At 65.7% G+C, this 16406-nt stretch overlaps 1 protein-coding gene across 6 annotated transcripts in view; it reads right to left on the bottom strand.

Moving 5' to 3' along the window:
- Positions 1 to 360: 360 nt before the first annotated feature.
- RAI1 (retinoic acid induced 1) overlaps positions 361 to 16406 on the bottom strand; it is a 118060-nt gene continuing 102014 nt past the window's right edge. For 4 of the 6 annotated variants that reach the window (XM_027624614.2, XM_027624616.2, XM_027624617.2 and 1 more), the window contains 5 exons: positions 9765 to 15297; positions 5688 to 5781; positions 3461 to 3698; positions 2342 to 2391; positions 361 to 1862 (listed from right to left, as the gene is read on the bottom strand). In XM_027624614.2, coding sequence (XP_027480415.1) covers positions 2343 to 2391; positions 3461 to 3698; positions 5688 to 5781; positions 9765 to 15281 — 5898 coding nt within the window. In that variant the 5' untranslated portion in view covers positions 15282 to 15297 and the 3' untranslated portion in view covers positions 361 to 1862; position 2342. Of the gene's footprint in view, positions 1863 to 2341; positions 2392 to 3385; positions 3699 to 5687; positions 5782 to 9764; positions 15298 to 16406 lie in introns of all 6 variants that reach the window. The other 2 variants (XR_003525105.2, XM_027624619.2) reach the window with 2 other exon arrangements.

Below are 16406 nucleotides of genomic sequence, written 5' to 3' on the forward strand. Positions count from 1 at the left end.
TGAGAGGGTGACTCCGTGTCCTTAAGGATCTGTTGTGATAGGAGCTACAGCCGTATCGCTGTTTGGGCTGTTCGTCTCACCTCCCCTACCCCTTCGCGGGTTCTCCCTCTCCCAAGCTTGGGGAAGTCTCCGGCCCCCATCATAACCTGAGACCCTGAGGCCGCGTGGGGTGTGGGGTGGCTGGGTGGATGTCTACGCAGCAGGGGCTTGTCTCCTGTTCCCGCCCTTACGGTACCGACTAGAACCCTTGCCTGTCCATGGGCGTCCCGCCGAGCCTTCCTCTCCACCCCCCCACCCCCACCCCCCCAGGCCTGGCCCCCTCTCCCAGCGGAATCTGGTTAGAATCCACGGGCTGCAAACTTCCAAAACAATCGTTGTATCTTTATTGACTTTTTTTTTTCTGAATGCAATGACTGTTTTTTACTCTTAAGGAAAATAAACATCTTTTAGAAACAGCTCGATACACACAATCTTCAGTGTGAAGCAATATACTAATAAGAACACTAGTCGTCTTAACATTTACAGTCTTCATATATATTATATATATGTATATGTATACATATATATACACTATATAACGAGGCCAGATATAATACACACGTTTACCATTTTACAGTCATATGTACAGGAAGTTGCTAGGGCGGCCCCAGTGTGGGGGCTGCGTCAGGCCTATCGAAGCGTGGACAGAGCTGAGGACACAGACGGACAGGCGGACGGACTGGCGGGGACTGGCTTGGGCCGGTGGTGGCTGCGCCGGGAGGGCGGGCATCGCCGTAGCCCCCTTCCCGGCAAGGGCCCCGTGCTGAGGGACGCACGACGCACGGCGGCGGCGACACACGGGAGAAGCGAGCATGTTCCCAACATATATACATTCTATGTAACATATATATAGAGGGGTACACAGGTTTGTACACGAATCTAGCGCTGTCTCTGCTCCCGTGCCGGGTGGGCGCTGCTGTCCCTGGAGACGGGTGGTCGTGCAGAGGGACGGTCACGCATCCACCGGAGGTGCGCTCTGGTCGCCACTCCCTTCCTTTGCCTTCCAGGCGGCGCTCCAGGGGTGGGGCGGAGGACTGGAAAGGGGACGACAGAGGCCAAAGGGCGGGGGCCAGTCCCGCCCACACCCGGGGAGCCCGCATCCCCTGAGCATGGGTCCCGGACTCCCCAGGCTCTGCCCCAAACCGCTCGAAAGTGTTGGCCGAGGCTGGGTGGGTGGGAAGGGCACTAGGACACGATTCGAAAGGTTCCTTCCAAAGCCTCCGGCCTCCTACCCCGCCGGCCTAGTCCTCTCCAGCAAGGCTTCGGCTCCCTCCCTACCCCCACCCCCAGCCCCCCCGCCTCGGAGCCTGGAGCCGCCCTGGCCACTTCCAGGGCCCTTTGGACCCCCACCCCCACCCCCAGGGCCCCTAGCTGCAAGCCGCGCCGGCTGCGGTGGCGGCAGCACCCACGTGGAATGTGTGCCACGTCCTCTTGGAACTACCAGGGGGAGAAGCGTGTCCCCAGGCTAAAGGCGTCTCCAATCCCCGCCGGGGCCTTGGTGCCCCAGGGAGTCTGGCCGCTCCGCGGGCTCCCCCTCTCCAAGCCTGGCCCTGGGGGGTGTGGGCGGGAACGTCCTGTGTCGTCCTGTTCCGGGAGCAGGCGGCTCCGGAACGTGTTTTCTTCCCAACCCGGGACCGCAAGTTTCAGCCCTAGGCGGCCAGATCCAAGATCCGGAGTCCGGATCAAGGATCGGCTCTGGACCCGCGCGGGGAGCAGCTCAAAGGCCCGGGGGCTGCGCAGGCGGCTCCTCTCCTTCGGCGGCGGGCGGGCAGGCGGGCTTCGGCGGCTTCTCCGGCCGCTGGGGTGGATTACAACGGCAGCCTCTGCAGGAGAAGAGACGCCCGAGCGCCCGTCATTGCCGGCGGTGGACACGTGCTAGGGAGTAATAAATCCCGGCCCCGCCCCTCCCGGCGTGGCCCCGCCCCCCGCGAGAGGCTCCGCCCTTGCCCGCACTGCTCGCACCGCGAGCCTCCCCTGCAGAACCCCCGGCCTCACCTTAGGCCTTAACATTTCTCTACCCCCACTCTGCCACCGCCACCTCCCTCCGCGCCCATCGTCCTGTGCCCCTGCCTGCCCTTCCTGTCGCCCACCTGGGATGGCTCCCTCCTTCAGGACCTGTCTCGTTATAAGGCGGTCTTTATGACCAGCGTGTGCCTACCTGCCCCAAAGGCTGCAGATACACCTCGAATAATAAGGTTTTGGAGGCGGACAGGTGGGGCCTGGGCCCTGCTGAGGGTCCGCAGGGCAAGGGGTGGGGAGAGGGGAGGGGCTCCCCTCCAGGGAAGGCTTGCGGGTTACCTACCTTATGTTTGGGACACTTCAAAGAAAAGTTCTCTTCGATGAATATGCAACCTGCCACCAAAAAGAAGTGTGGGTGGTTAGGATGGCTGCTGGTGCCTCGTCAGGGGGCCAGGCGGGGAGGGGGACCTAGCGCCCCTGGGACCCTAGGCTACAGGGCTTCTTTGCAAAAAGTAGAGCAGACCCTGCTTGAGATTCTCCAGGGTCTAAACTCCATCCCGGCTGAACTGGCCTCCATCTGCCTCCAGCCCTACTGGCCCGTGTGTCCCTGTTCTTCCCCCCACCTGGAAGGCCTTCTTGTCACTCGGGAGGACTTCCCTGACTCCCTGGCTATGGCAGAGACCCCCTATGCCCGTCTCTCCCCTGCCCCTGCTTCACTTCGCTTGGCCACACTTGTCACTTCCTCCTAGTGGTCTAAATACCGGTGACTTGCTCATGGTCTCTGCCCCACTGGAAGGCAAGCTCCGTGTGGCCGCTTGCCCTCTTCCCTGGATGCAGGCCCAGCCTCGAGAAGGCCTTGATAACGAGCGGGCTAATGGACTGGGTGGTGCGGTCCCAGGTCTGGATTCAAGTATCAGCTGCTTCTTTGAGCCTCGGTGTCCACATCTGTAAAACGGACCTTATGCCACCTACCGTGTCTGTCTCTATCATGGGGACTGATGAGGGCAATGTATATAAGCCACCTGCACGTGCGTGGCTCCGAGCAGGCACTCAGGATATGGGCTTGTCCTTGTGGGGGCCTTGAAGGGGAGGCAGACCTGAGTCTGGGGCCAGGGGGAAGACTGAGGTCTTGGATCTGGGTGAATCCCAGCAGGTATTTGGGTGCCCACAGCACTGGCCACCCTGGGGGGACAGAGGATGGCTGAGCATGGCTGGTTCCTGCTGCCCGGGGGTGCAATGGCATCTCAGCAAGTCCTCACTCCACTGCCCACTCTCACCTACGGAGGCCCTGGCTTCTCCCCCAGGAGTCCCCGTTCACAACACCCAGTCCCCTTCTGGGCTCACCCCCCTCCCTCCCATGCCCCGATGGCCATTGTTCTGAACAAACCCCAAACCCATAAATAGCCGGAGGCCTGAGCTGGCCAAGCAAGTCCTCTCCTTCCAGCACATTCCTCCTGCTCACGCTGTGGCTCTGTGCCGTGGCATCGCGACAGCGTGGTGGCTGGTAGGCAGGGCGGGGAGGCAAGGGCAGATCCGCAGGCCCGAGAGCAGGGTTGGGAAGGCTCCAGGCCTGCAGCTGGCTCCCCTTTTTTTCCGACCAGCCCCGGCCAGAAGCTGCAAACTCAGGCTGCAAAGTGCCCCTGAGTTTCTGCACTCGGAGCCAGCGTCTGGGGGGAGATCCTCAGTGTGTCGTCTTCCCTCTGCTCAGGCAAGCGAGACACGGTTCTGCAACTGAACGCACGCCTTCCAAAGAGCACTGAGCTCAAACCCCAGGCCGGCTGCACACGGGGTGTCCTCCCCGCCCCACATCCCACTGCAGGCCTGACGGTCAAGGGATGGGGTCTCCGCAAGTGAAGGGCAGGAGGTCACCACGTCCCAAACCAGCTTGCTCAGCCACCCCCCAGCATTCCCCGCCCCCGGACATGCAGAGGGGGACCATAAGGAAGGAGCCGGGTCATCGGTTCTTGGTGCCTCTCTTGGTGTCTGCACCTGGGGACCCCGGGCCCCCCCCGCAGCCTGAGTGTGGAAAGGCTCAGACAGGACCCGTGGTGCGCTGGCTTCTGCCAGCAATTTCGAGTCACTTAGCCCCAGGGAGGTGCTCGTTAATGGGGTTGAACGCACAGGGTTAGTGGGCCAGGGCAGCAGGGAAGGGCAGAGGGGGGCAGCCCCGGTGCCCTGCGGTCCGAGAGCCGACACCTGGAGACCCGGGGCCTGGGTAGGTGCATGGTGCACACGGAGGCCCGGGGCTCCCGTCTGCCAAACGCCGGATGGCCTGCCCAGCCCCCTGCCTCAGGTCCTCTGCCCTCCACCCCTCCTGCCTGGCCAGAGGTGCCCCGGCCAGCCCGCCCTTCTGGCCTCCGGGCTCACTTGTTCTCCCAGCTTCTTTGGCTGTCGCCCCCGCCCCCCGCAGCTGTGAAATGCTGGCGCCCACTCCCCCCATGCGGCCCCCTCCTGCGATCTGACGACCCCTTGGGCTGACGGCCAGTGGGTCTCTCTGTCCTGAGCCCGGCTGGGGACAGCTCCCCAACCTGTGCACAGGGAAGCAGCCACGTGTCATGGACAGATGGCCAAGAGTTTTGCTCCAAGCGCCCTCCCTGGGCCGCCAGCCTCGGCAAGGTGGCTCCGTAGCTCCGCCCATGCAGAAGAGGCCCCAGCCTGTGAATCTGGGCGGCCTGGGGGACTTGGTGGGCTCAACCGTGGGGGGCCGGGCCCGCTGGGCGGGAGAGCCTGCGTGGAGCAGGGCAGAGCTGACCGGACAGCCGACCACGGCCGTCCCCCTCCCGCCACCAGTGAGTGGTGCGGGGGTCCGCGAGCGGGCATAGCCCTCAGCACACCCCTGGCTGGCCTCACACCTGTCTCCCAACACGGGGAAGTTGGCCGCTGGCTCCGCACCTCCCTCTCCCTGCCCCTCCCCTAAGGCCTGTGCACTCAGCGCCATTGAGGTCTCTGCAAGCCCCTTCTCACTGAGTCAGAGTCTCCTCCTCCTGTGGCAATCCCCGGGGCTCTACAGACATCCCTATTATGTGGGGAATCCTCCGGAGACTTCATTCAGAACAGAACCTGTATTGCTCCAAGCCACTAACCAGCTGCTGCGCACCTCCCCTGACCTTGTGGGGCCTGGCGCCAATGCCACCTCCTCCAGGGAGTCCTCCTGCATTCCCTCCCAGCTCAGACAGGATGAATCTCTCCCACGGCACATACTCTCTCCACCGTATCTGGTCTCCGTAACTTTGGGCAAGGATCGTGCTTTTCCTGTCTGTCCCACTCACAGGGAGGCCCCAGGGGGCTGGACAGTACTGCGCTGAGAGCGAGCGAGCGAGCACGGGATGTGGAGCCAGACAGGCAAAGTCTGTCCGTGCTGCTGTGTGTGGCCTGGGGAAGGCAGCCTATCTGTAAAGATGCAAACGGGGACAGAGCCAGGGCCTGACGCCGGGCCTGGTGGGGAGTGGGTGTGAATTAATCCCCGCAGAAGGAGGGGGTGCAGCTCGTGCTCGCATTCCAGCCCTGGCCAAGGAACTGTCCCCACTCAGTCCTGTGTGTGCTCCTGCGGGTGGCTCAGCTGGGGCTGCTGCCGCCCCGGGAGCAGGCGGCGGGGGTGGGGGGGCGCAGAAGAGGGGGGGAGTGCAGGGGAGGCCTGATCCTGCCTCCAGGCCTCCGGGGCCTCCCTGTCCCCTGGGGCTGGCTCTTACCTGCATCCGTGGCACACGGGTAATGGTACGTGTGGGTACATCCTTTGTGGCAGCACCCGATGGTGGCCCCGGCTTCCTGGCAGCTGGAACAGGTCTGGCAAGGAGAGAGGGAAGCTGGGGTGAGTCTGCAGTGGGCCCCTCACGGACCCCACCTCCCCCCGCCCCGAAATCAGTCGGAAGGAGGTTGCAGGTGGCCCGAGGGCTGATTCTGTGGCAGCCCCGGGCTCGGATGAGGGGACCCTCTTGGGGCAGGGGCCTGTCGAACCCCACGGATAAATGTCGAACCTCATGGGTTCGCATCCCAGCTCTGCCATTCTGCACTGGGTGACCTCAGCCGGTCATCCAAAGTCTCCAGGCCCCACCTGGGCGAGGAGGGACGGGCCCCCCGCCCCGCTACAGGCCAGTCGTGTGAAGATCACACGGGAGACACCGCGTGCCCAGCAGACGACAAGAAGCGGTGAGGCCGCTGTGGGTGTGGCTACCGGCTGGTGCTGAGCAGGGCTTCGGTGCGCAGGGCACGGGGCGTGTCCTTACCCACTGGCTCCTCTCAGCCGCTCTGGACAGGGGCGGGGGGGGACTGTCATGAACCCCATTTTCTAGACGGTGAAACTGAGGCCTCCACTCCAGGCGAGCGTGAAGGCGATAAGCATCGTTTTCTACCCTGTCTGGCAGCCACACGAGCACGGAGCCCAGAATGGACCTGTCCCACCCTCCGAGGGCCCCCGCCCCCCGCTGCCCAGGTGCACAGAGGAGGGGACAGGCAGAGTTGCTTTAGATGCACGCGGTGTCCCACACCTGGCCCAGCTGTCTGAAGAGGGACGTGGCCGGGACAGCTGGGCCACTCCAAGAAGGCCCTCTGAAGAGCAAGAGAAGCTCTGCAGCCTGGAGAGGGACAGGCTGGGCCCCAAGTCCCGCAGACTCCAGAACTACAGCCCCGCTCTACCAGTCAGGGAGTACATACCACGGGGAAGCAGAGCAGTGGTAGGCCCAGGCCCCAGCGCTAAGCCACCGGGACGGGTCACTCATGCGGCGCCCCGTGGGCCTGGAAGCAGCCACCTCATAACCTTATGATGTTGATATTATCATAATTCTACCCAGGTTGCCGAGGAGAGCTCAGAGAGGCTGAGTAACCTGCTTGAGGGCACACAGCTCCCAAGTAGCTGAGCTGGGCTTTGAGCTGGCAAAAATCTCCCCATACTGCTCGGGGCCGGGGGTGGGCTCCATCCCACGTCCACGACTAAGAGAGGGACCCCACCTGCAGCATCTGGGAGAGACCAGGAGCGAGAAAGTCTTCTCCCACCTTCCCGGGGAATAAGGCCTGGGAAGGCTCCCTGCGGCATCAAGCTGGGAGGGGGTAGGTACAGGGAGATGGGCTGGGTATATTCTGGAACATCAGGTTTCCATACATGCCTTCAGATGGGCAGTTGCCTTCCGGTCAAGGCTGAGATCTCCTGGGGCTGTGGGACCCAAACAGTGCCTCAATTTCTGACCCACAAAGAGGTGACGGAGCAGGAGGGGGGCCCAGACCAGGGCCAGGCCCTCAGGTGTTTTGTTGGTTAAAGGGGAACAGCCAGAGGGGCGGCGCCTGCACTGAGGCCCACCCCCCCCCAAAAAACTGATGAGCGGCGTTCCAGACACGAAGAAACCGAGGTACAGAGAGACAGAGGTGTTGGGCCCTTCTGAGCCTAGCAACCGAGCTCTGACCCCCTGCTCCCCCAGCAGGGCTTGTGAACCTGCCAAAGGATCCCCGGTTGGTGGGGGGGGGCCCCAAACTGGGGTCTGAGCCCTTGCTAGCAGCTTCCAAGTAAAACCCAGTGAGAGGTGCATGCCCCCATCCTCGGCATCCACGGCCAGGCCTCACCTGGATAGGACATGGGGTCTGCAGTGGTTCTGGGCAGACTGAGAAACTGAGGTCCCAGGAGGTGGGCATGGGAGGGCTGAGGGACAACAGTTTGTGTGGGGGTCCTAGGGAGGGGTCGGAGAAGAAAGAGGCTATCCCTGAGGGGCCCCCACAGAACTTCCACCCCCCCCCCCCCGAGAGCGAGACTGAGGCCAAGGTACCAACAGGCATGCTGGGGCCTTCTGAAGCTCCCAGAGGGCAGTGACTTGCTGGGGTCACAGACCTCAGTCAGCAGAGCTGAGGTTTGAACCCGGGTCTGTGTGTCTCCGAGGGAGCCAAGGCAGTAAGAGGTCTTGGCCCGGGACAGCAGGCCTAGGCTGCAGGAGGTGAGGGCGTGGAGCCGGGACCCTCAAAGTCTCAGAGCCTGGCCATCTCTCCAGAGTGTTCTGAGCGTCTGGTGGGGGGACGCTGCTTTGGTGGGCCCCTGTGAGGCTCAGCCCGGCTGCCAGCTCGGGCCTGGCCCAGGGCCATCGGAGGCAGGGAGGGCTTTTAGACCCCATCTGAGCTGACTTGGGGGAGGTAGGAGGATGAGGCTGGGGCGCAGCGAAGGCCTGCTGGTGTGTGTCCTAACCCCCCCAGCACCGCCCCCCCGCCCCCGGCCTGACCTTCCCAGGGATGCCCCCAGTGGCAGGAGGCCAGCAGGCCATTTTGGGCATAGGGCGCAGCGGGCAGAGACTGGCGTAATTCCAGCCCAGCGCTCAAGAGCTGTGTGACAGCAGGGAAGCAGGGTGCCACTCTGACCCCCAGCTTTCTCGTCAGTCCAGCAGGACTTTAGTGCAGGTCCATGAGGCGAGACCAGAGCTCCCGGGACAGGCTCAGCCCATGTTTGATTAGCCCACCACCATGGAAAAGACTGGATCGGGCCCCAGCTCAGAGAAGGATGGAGAAGCAGCACAGCCTGGCCCAGAGCCGTGGAGGCAGGGGAGGCCTGGAGGGGGGGGGGGGGGCCTGGTGGGGCGTGGGTGTCAGAGGAAGGGATTGGTGATCTGAGGGTATTACTTTTTAATGATGGAAGAGACTTGAGCCTATTTCAGGATGGCTGGGAAGGAGCCAAGAGCCAGTGACAGAGAGAGAGACAGAGACAGAGAGAGAGAGGGAGGGAGGGAGGGAGGGGCACGGAAAGTGCAGGTGTCCTGTTGGAGGTGGGGTTTCCTCAGTCAGGTTGCAGGCCCCTGGGCAGGATGTCTGGGCCTGCAGAGGTCTCCCACCATGCCCCGCGGCAGTGGAAGGTGGGTGCAGGAACCCAGGTGAGGCCGAGGCCCTTGGGCACAGGAGGTTTGCATCCCAGGTGTGGCTGTCCGTGTGCGTGTGTGCGTGTGTGTGCATGTGTGTGAGCGCGTGTGTGCGCGTGTCGGGGGGAGGCGGGCAAGAGCACAGGCCCCGGGAAGAGACTGCTGACCCCGGCACCCCGTCTAGCTGCCTGCTCACTCTGGCCTCCTGCACCCCTCAGAAGGGAGCGTGAGGAGCAGGAAGCCCTGGTAGCTGGAGTGGTAGGAACACTGCTGGTGAGCCGAGGCCCCGGCCGACGTCCCTTGTCCTCGCAGGGGGCCGTCGGCGGGCGCTCAGACAGGCCTGGCGGCTTCACGGGCACGGACTCGCTCAGCCGTCACAGCCCTGCTGTGTGGCCCACGCCAGCCATGAGGACGCGGGGGTACGGAGGGGCGAAGCCCCAGGCCCCGAGTCCCACGGGGAGGGATGGGCCGTGCTGCGATCTGAACCGAGAAGGCAGCCTGAGTTCCTGCTCACAGACCTCAGGGACTGGAGGTCCTCCAGGAGCACGTTATGACCGTTGCGGAGAGGTCCCCAGACCACCCTGCCCGAGGGGACACGTGCCGACCCACCATGTGTGGAGAGGCTCCTTCCCAGAGCCCAAGGGGACAGGTAGGTGCCGGGACGGGGGGTGGGGGGGGTGGGGGGGAACCTGGAGCAGGAAGAGCAGGAAGGTGCCGCGTGCCGGGCTGGGCCGGGCAAGTCGGGGACCAGGGTGGGTGAGCGTGTCCTGTCTCGGCCTCAACTCCACCCCAAAACTCCCCGGAGAGGAATTGGTGACGGCAGGCAGGTTTGGCCCAAACCATGGCGCCGGCAAAGATGGGGTGGGGGGGGGCTTCCCGGTGGCCTGCCCGCCTGCCCGTCCTGTGCACCCCGGGCTCCCCGCCCCAGCCGGGCTGGCCTCTTACCATGTCCACGGCCACCTTCATGGCCTCCTGCAGCCCAAAGAGCTTCCCGGCTACCAGGTAGACCCCGGCCGTCCACACGGCGCAGGCCTCGTGCACCCAGTGTTCCTGGGTGTCCCCGCCAGGCTCGGCCGGTGGCTCCTTGCTGCACTCATGCTTGCGGCTCTTGTCAGCCGGGGCCGCCTCCTCGCCACCGTCCCCCCGACTGTCACAGCAGTAACAGCTCTGCAGCCGCCGGGACAGGCCCCGGGCGCTGGTGCGCAGCGAGCCCTGCTTGCCGGGGTCGGCCGGGCCCTCGGGCCTCGGGGGCTTGCCAGTGGCAACAGCGGCTGCGCACTCGAGGTCTTTGAGTGTTCTCTCGAGGGGCAGCGAGACCTCCTCGCAGGTGCCCTCCGGCCGCACCTTCTCCTTGAGTTTTGGCTTCTTTTTGGGGAGGCAGTGTTCGGGGTAGTAGGGCCCACAGAGGTCCCCGAGGTCCTTGAAGTTGGCCGGGTTTTGGCAGAGGCAGCAAACAAGGCAAGAGGTACTCAGGGCCTTGGAGACCACGGGCCCCAGATGCATGGTGGAGGAGAGGGGCAGGGAGGGCCGTGGCTGCAGGACAGAGCCTCCAGGGAGCGTGGCCAAGGAGGCCCCGGTCGCGTCCAAGGAGAATGAGCATGAGGACGAGGAAGAGGAGGCGGAGGAGGAAGGCTTCCTGTGGGGCTTGGGCTCCTCCCCAGGGGAGTTGACCACAGTGCATATGGTGGTGAACGCGTCTCGCTTCTCCACCCGCACAAAGGGCGAGAAGGCCGGGGTGCGGCTGTCTGCCCGAAGCCGCTTGCACGAGGAAATGTACTTGAGGCGGATTTCAGGCTCGGCGGGATCCAGGGGCAGCACCTGCTGCTGCCGCCGCCGCTTGGCACGCCCCTTACAGGGTGAGGAGGTGGAGTTCTTGGCCCGGCCCCGGGTGAGGCGCTTTCGCTTGGAATAGCTGCTGTAGTTGGTGTGGCCCGGCTGCTTCTGTGCCCTCGTCTGGGCCTGGCAGGGCCGGCCCTCAGGGGACTGGGAGGCCAGGCCCAGCTCCTCCGTCTTTGGCTTCTTGCCTCCTCCACCAGAGCTGTCCTCACCGCCCCCCTGAGTGCCATTGGCCCTGTCGCGGGGGGTCAGGAGCAGAGCCGGGCCTAGATGGGGCCGCTTCTCCAGGGGACCTCTGGGGAGTCCGAGGGCTCCAGCCCTGCCTTTCCGGCTTCTCTTCTTAGGTGCCAGGGCAGTCTCCCCGGGCAGCAGGGCCTCGGGCGATGTGAAGGCCTCAGTTTTGAAACAGTCAGTCGAGGACAGTTTCTTACTGTTTAGGAGTTTGCCTTTTAAGGATCTGTTGGTCGGATTTCTGCATAAGGGGTCGGCCCCCGGAGCTGCCGGGAGCTTCTGCCCGGGGCCCACATTTAAGAGACCTTCTCCTGCCCCAACTGGGCTGCCGCCCGCACTCTTGAGCCCACGGTCCTTCTCAGGGAGAGAGGGGCTCAGAGGGTTACCGGGAGGGGCCCCCGGCGCCTTGCACGCAAACTTCTTCAGGCTGGGCGAGGTGATCTTCTGCACGATGGCCTCCAGCTTCAGGCCCCTGCCTTTCCGGGGTGGAAGCACCTTGGTCTTCATGGCCCCCTGGAAGGCTGCCCGTGAGGCGAGCTTCAGGCAGGCGTCGGGGGTCTCTGGGGGCGGGGGCTTCACGGCAGGCTCGCCGCTGTTGCCCTTGGCGGGCTTGGCCTTCTTGGGCGAAGACACCCTCTTGAAGAGGGTGGAGGGGTCCTCGGCTCCCTCCTCCTTCACATCCTCCGCGCTGCTCCGTAGAACCAGGTTCCGCTTCTTGGTGGGGACGGGCGCCAGGAAGGCCGACTTCCTCTTGAGCGCGTGGAGGGGCCGGTCAGAGAGCTTGCTGCCTGCGCCCGGCTTGGGGAGCCGGGCCCGCTGGCTGGCCCTGCCCTCCTTCTGGGGGCTGCCGGAGACCTTGAACGAGGCAGGCAGGTGGTTGTTGGCCAGCAGCTTCTTGGCGGCACGGCAGTTGGGGAGGCGGCTCTCCGAGGGCCGCCGCCTCTTGGAGTGGAACGCCTCCTGGGTTTTCGTGCGGGACCGCAGGATCATAGAGCGCTGGTCCTTGCCCGGGGTGCCGGGCGAGTCTGTCTCCTTGGTCTTGGAGCCCATGGGGCTGCTGTCCGAGGCCACGGGCAGGGCGGCCGGGTTACTGGGGCTGGAGGCCGCCTTGGGTGACGGCTTGCCCACCCGCTTGCCGGACTTGAAGGCGGCTCGCTGCTTGCCCCCCAGTTTGTCCGGGGGGGCGGGGGTGGTGGTCAGGCCTGGCGGTCCAGGCGTGCGGGGCTCGCTCAGGGCCGTGAAGGAGCGCGTGCACATCCTGGGGAGCCCTTCTGAGGCCCCCCGGCCTGGGGCTCCCGCTCCTTCCATCTGTCCCTGCGGGGGCCCCGTGCAGGATTCGGGGAGCAAGAGGTCCTTGGGCAGCACGGGCGCCCGGCATGGGGAGTCCTCAGCCTCCGGCAGCCCCCGGTGCACCCGCCGGCTCCGTAAGCTTTTGCCGCGTGGCACGGGCTCCTTCTTAGCAATGGGCGCCTCGGGCACGGCCGGCTTGTTGGGCTTCTGCGCCAGGGAGGCATCTGGGGCCAGCGTGGCAGAGTCCCCGGGCGCCAGCACCCCGTCGGGGCCTCCTTCGCCCGGCTTCATGTGGGACAGGGAGGACTCAAACCAGCTCTGGACCTTTGACTCGGCGCCCACGGTGGGGCCCAGCAAGATGACGGAATCGCCGGACAGGTGGCACGGGGAGCCCCAGCCGGTCTTGGTGTCCAGCACCTCTTCCACCTCCTCCTTGGTGCACAGCAGGGGGGCCTTCGGCGACAGCGGGTCCGGCAGGCCGGGCCTCTGCTCGGGGCTGCCCAGGAGCTCACACAGGGAGGAGTACTCCTCCTCTGCCTCCAGGTCCTCTTTCCTGCCGGGCGGTGGCAGCAGGGGCAGGTCCCCGAAGTCCGCGGCGGAGCAGCAGTGCCGGCTGTCCTCCAGCCAGCGGTCGGCCTTGCCCACCTCGGGGCACTGCAGCAGCCCGCCCACCTCCTCCTTCACCCCGCCCGCCGCCTCCTGCGCCGAGTCCCGAGGCCCGGCGGCCTTGTCCCCGGGCGGCTCCCCCTCCTGGAAGCCCGGGCAGCCCGAAACCTCGTGGGCATTCTCCTTGCCCACGCCATCGGAGGCCTTCCCGCCCTGCTCCAGGCCCTTGGTGAGCTCGCCGGGGTGCAGGCCCCAGCGGGGACAAGCATCGCCCAGGTTTTCCTCGGGCCAGGCGAAGGGGTTGCCGCCATCCGCCGAGCTGGCGCTGGTCGTGTCCGGGAAGCAGTCAAAGGCTGCTGCGGCAGGGTCCGGCGTGGCGGCCCCGAGCGTGGTCTTGGGGCTAAAGGCGAGGGGACCGGCCGTCTTCTTGGGGTCCGGGGCGGCAAAGCCCACGGAAGGGTCTTCGAAGAGCCCCGGGCTGAAGTCCTTGGCACCGCCACCCTTGTCGAGCTGCAGGGCCTCGGGCAGGGCCTCCGGCTCCCCCGGCCGCGGCCATGCGTTCTTGGCCACGGCGTCCAGGCAGGCGCTGTGGTTCTCCAGTGAGAAGGGAGGCTTGCTGGCGTCCTTGGCCGGGCCAGGTGCCTCGGCCCAGGCCTTCTCGGCCTTCTCGCCGATGGCCTCCTGCAACCCGAGGATCTCGGAGGCCAGGTCCTCCTGCGCCAGGGCGCTGAGCAGGAGCCGCGGGCAGTCCCGCTCGGCTGCCACAAACTTGGAGAAGCTGTCGAGTGGCAGGCTGCCGTGCAGGCTCTGGAAGGAGTCGTCGGACTTGGTGGACATGTCGTCGGGCGAGGTCACCGAGCAGGTGGACACCGACTCGGGCTTGGCCTTGGAGTTGCCGTGCACCCTGGCGGGGCTGCCGCGAGCCTGGCTGCAGTAGAGGAAGCTGCGCTCCAGCGGGTCCTCGGAGCCGCTCAGGTAGTCGGCGTCCGGCGGCTCGGCGTGCGTGGACTGCGGCGTGCTGCTCGGCGGCTCGGACAGCGGCGTGCCGGCCGCCTCGGCCGAGTAGCCGCTGCCCTCGGGGCTGCAGTGCTGACTCCGGTGCTGCTCCGGCGTCCTGGACGCCAGGTTCTTGGTGCCCTTCTTCTGCGGCACGGCGGCCTTGGACAGTAGCAGCTGCTGCACTGTGTTGGAGATGTTCTCCACCTGGGACGTCAGGGCTGTGAGGCTCTGCAGGCTGAGGTCCGACAGCAGGTTCTCAGGCAGCTTGTCCTTCGGCGGCGGCTTGCCGTTGCCCGCCTGGCTGTCCACCGAGCCGGCGGCATCGGTCGGGGAGGGGTTGAGCAGGGGCATGAAGTGGCTGTGGTCCGTGATGCCTGCGGGGAAGGCGCCGGCGCCGAGTGGCTGCTGGTTGTAGGGGAAGTTCTCTAGGTTGGGCATCAGCGGCGACGGGGTGGAGCTGTAGGAGGGCGAGCGGCCCACGGAGCGCGCGGGCGAGTGGCCGGAGCTGGGGCTGAAGGTCTGGTAGTACTGCTCCGGAGTCCTGACGGCCGCGTCCGGCTGGCAGTAGCCCGGGCCCTGCTGCCCGTAGTGCTGGTACTTGGCGAGGTTTTGGTAATGGAGGGTCTCCTGCGCGTGGTGCCGGCTCTGAAGCGCCGCCTGCTGCTGCTTCTGCTGGTCGTAGCCGAGACGGCCGGACTGGTAGGCGTGAAGGTTCTGGACCCGCGGGCCCGGCGCCAGGGTGGCGCTGGCCGTTAGCGGCCGGTCGTGGGGCTGGGCGGACGGCGCGGTGCAACTCTTATAGGAGTGGGCGCCCTGGCCGCCGCCGCTGCCGCCCTGGGCGCCCTGGGCGCTGGAGGAGTAGCTGGAGGAAGCGGGGAAAGACTGGGAGTGCTGGGGGAAGTGGCTGCCCTGCGGGAAGGGCAGCGGCGAGGCCATGTCGTTCTGCAGCTTCTGCCTTTGCAGCTTGGGGTACGCCAGGGGCTGCTGGGGCTGCGGCAGCTGCTGCTGGACGTGCAGCGAGTGAGTCCGGAAGGGCAGCTGGGCGCCCTGCTCCGGGTACTGCCTGCCAGGGGGTACCGCCGCCTTTTTCATCAAGCTGTCGTCATATTTGCCCACGCCCCCTGGCAGGGGCTGCGGCTGCGGGGGTGGCGGCTGGGGGGCCCCCCAGGCCTGCAGGCTCTCCTCGCCCGAGTAGCGGCCGGGGTACGCGCTGCTGTCCTGCACGCTGTAGCCTGAGAAGGCCGGCCTGCCCTGCAGGGACTGCTGCGAGGCCAGGCCCTTGCCGCCCCGCGCGGGGCCGGCGGCCGTGCTGGCGCCTCCCTCGTAGGCCGGGTAGGGCTGCGGGCTGTAGTAGTCCTTGGCCAGCAGCCGCTGCCGGTCGCAGCTCAGCCCGGCCTGGTTCGGCTGCCTGTAATTCTCCAGGCGCGATGTCTCCTGTGAGGTCTGCTGGTAGTTCTGTTGTTTGCCATGGAAACCACACCTTTCTCGAAAAGACTGCATGACTCGGGCTGGTTATCTGTGAAAAGAGAAAAGGAGAGGGGGAGGGGAGGGGAGGGGGAGAGGGAGAGGGAGAGGGAGAGGGATTCAGACGGGCCATTTCCCCTCCCCTCGGAAAGCCGCCCGCCTCCCACCCCTCTCCCGCCCGGCCCTCTCCCCTGCAGCTCTTAATGGTCTCCCCTTTGCCCGAGCCTCCCCACCAGCTGTGCACATATTGACAACTTCTGTGTCAGGGGGGTGTGCTCTGTAATTCCCAGCCCGACATCGGCCCCGCGGCCCGCTGGGCCTGGCCCGGGATGGCCACCACTGCTGCAAGGCGAGGCGCAGACCCACTGCCCCACGCGCCCGCGGGGGGCACCCCACCCTGCTCAGGGTCAGCTCCTCCCCTCCACCCCACCCACCACTCCCAGCGCTTCCCTGCCAGCAGAACCATTTAGCAGAGCGCTTCCCGCTCTCCGGTCCCCAGGGGGCCGGCTGGGTCCCAGTGCGGCAGTGTTCGAGCAGGACCCAGCCATGCAGGGACCGGGGAAGGTCTGCCCCTGCCCAGAGGAGCCACTCACCAGGGCCTGCGGAGAGCGGGCGCGCATGTACACACACACACACACACACACACACACAAGCAAGCACGCGCACACGCGCGCGCGCGCACCTCCTCTATCACGGCCATGCCATCTGGAATCTGTCTGTTCCTCCTAGCAGACGTTGATTAGGGGCTGTGGAGCCACGTTAGGCATAAAGCGTCCCCTTCTCCGACTCCCAGTAACGCAGGACAGCGGCACCTGCCTCCTGGTTTTGATATCATAGGTGCGTAAACAGATTACGTGGCCCAGAGTGAGGGAGTGCATGCTAATGGGGGACAGAGCCGCAGTCCCTTGGCCACAGAGGAGCGCCCCACAGCTGGGCGTGAGGCAGCCCTGGCGGCCCCTCCCGTCTCCATCTCCACAGGGTCAGCACCGGGGCACGCCAGGCCAAGAGCCCATCTGTTTATGATTTCAGGGGCTCGGGCCCCTGGCGAGGTCTAACCAGCCCCAACGCAGGATCTGGGATCAGGAAATGACCCCGGAGAAGCGGTGGGCCCTTCAGGGCAGAGCAACTGGATTCACACAACAGCGTCCAGGCTAAAGGTCT

Source organism: Zalophus californianus, chromosome 16 (genome assembly GCF_009762305.2).
Source record: "Zalophus californianus isolate mZalCal1 chromosome 16, mZalCal1.pri.v2, whole genome shotgun sequence".
NCBI lineage: Eukaryota > Metazoa > Chordata > Mammalia > Carnivora > Otariidae > Zalophus > Zalophus californianus.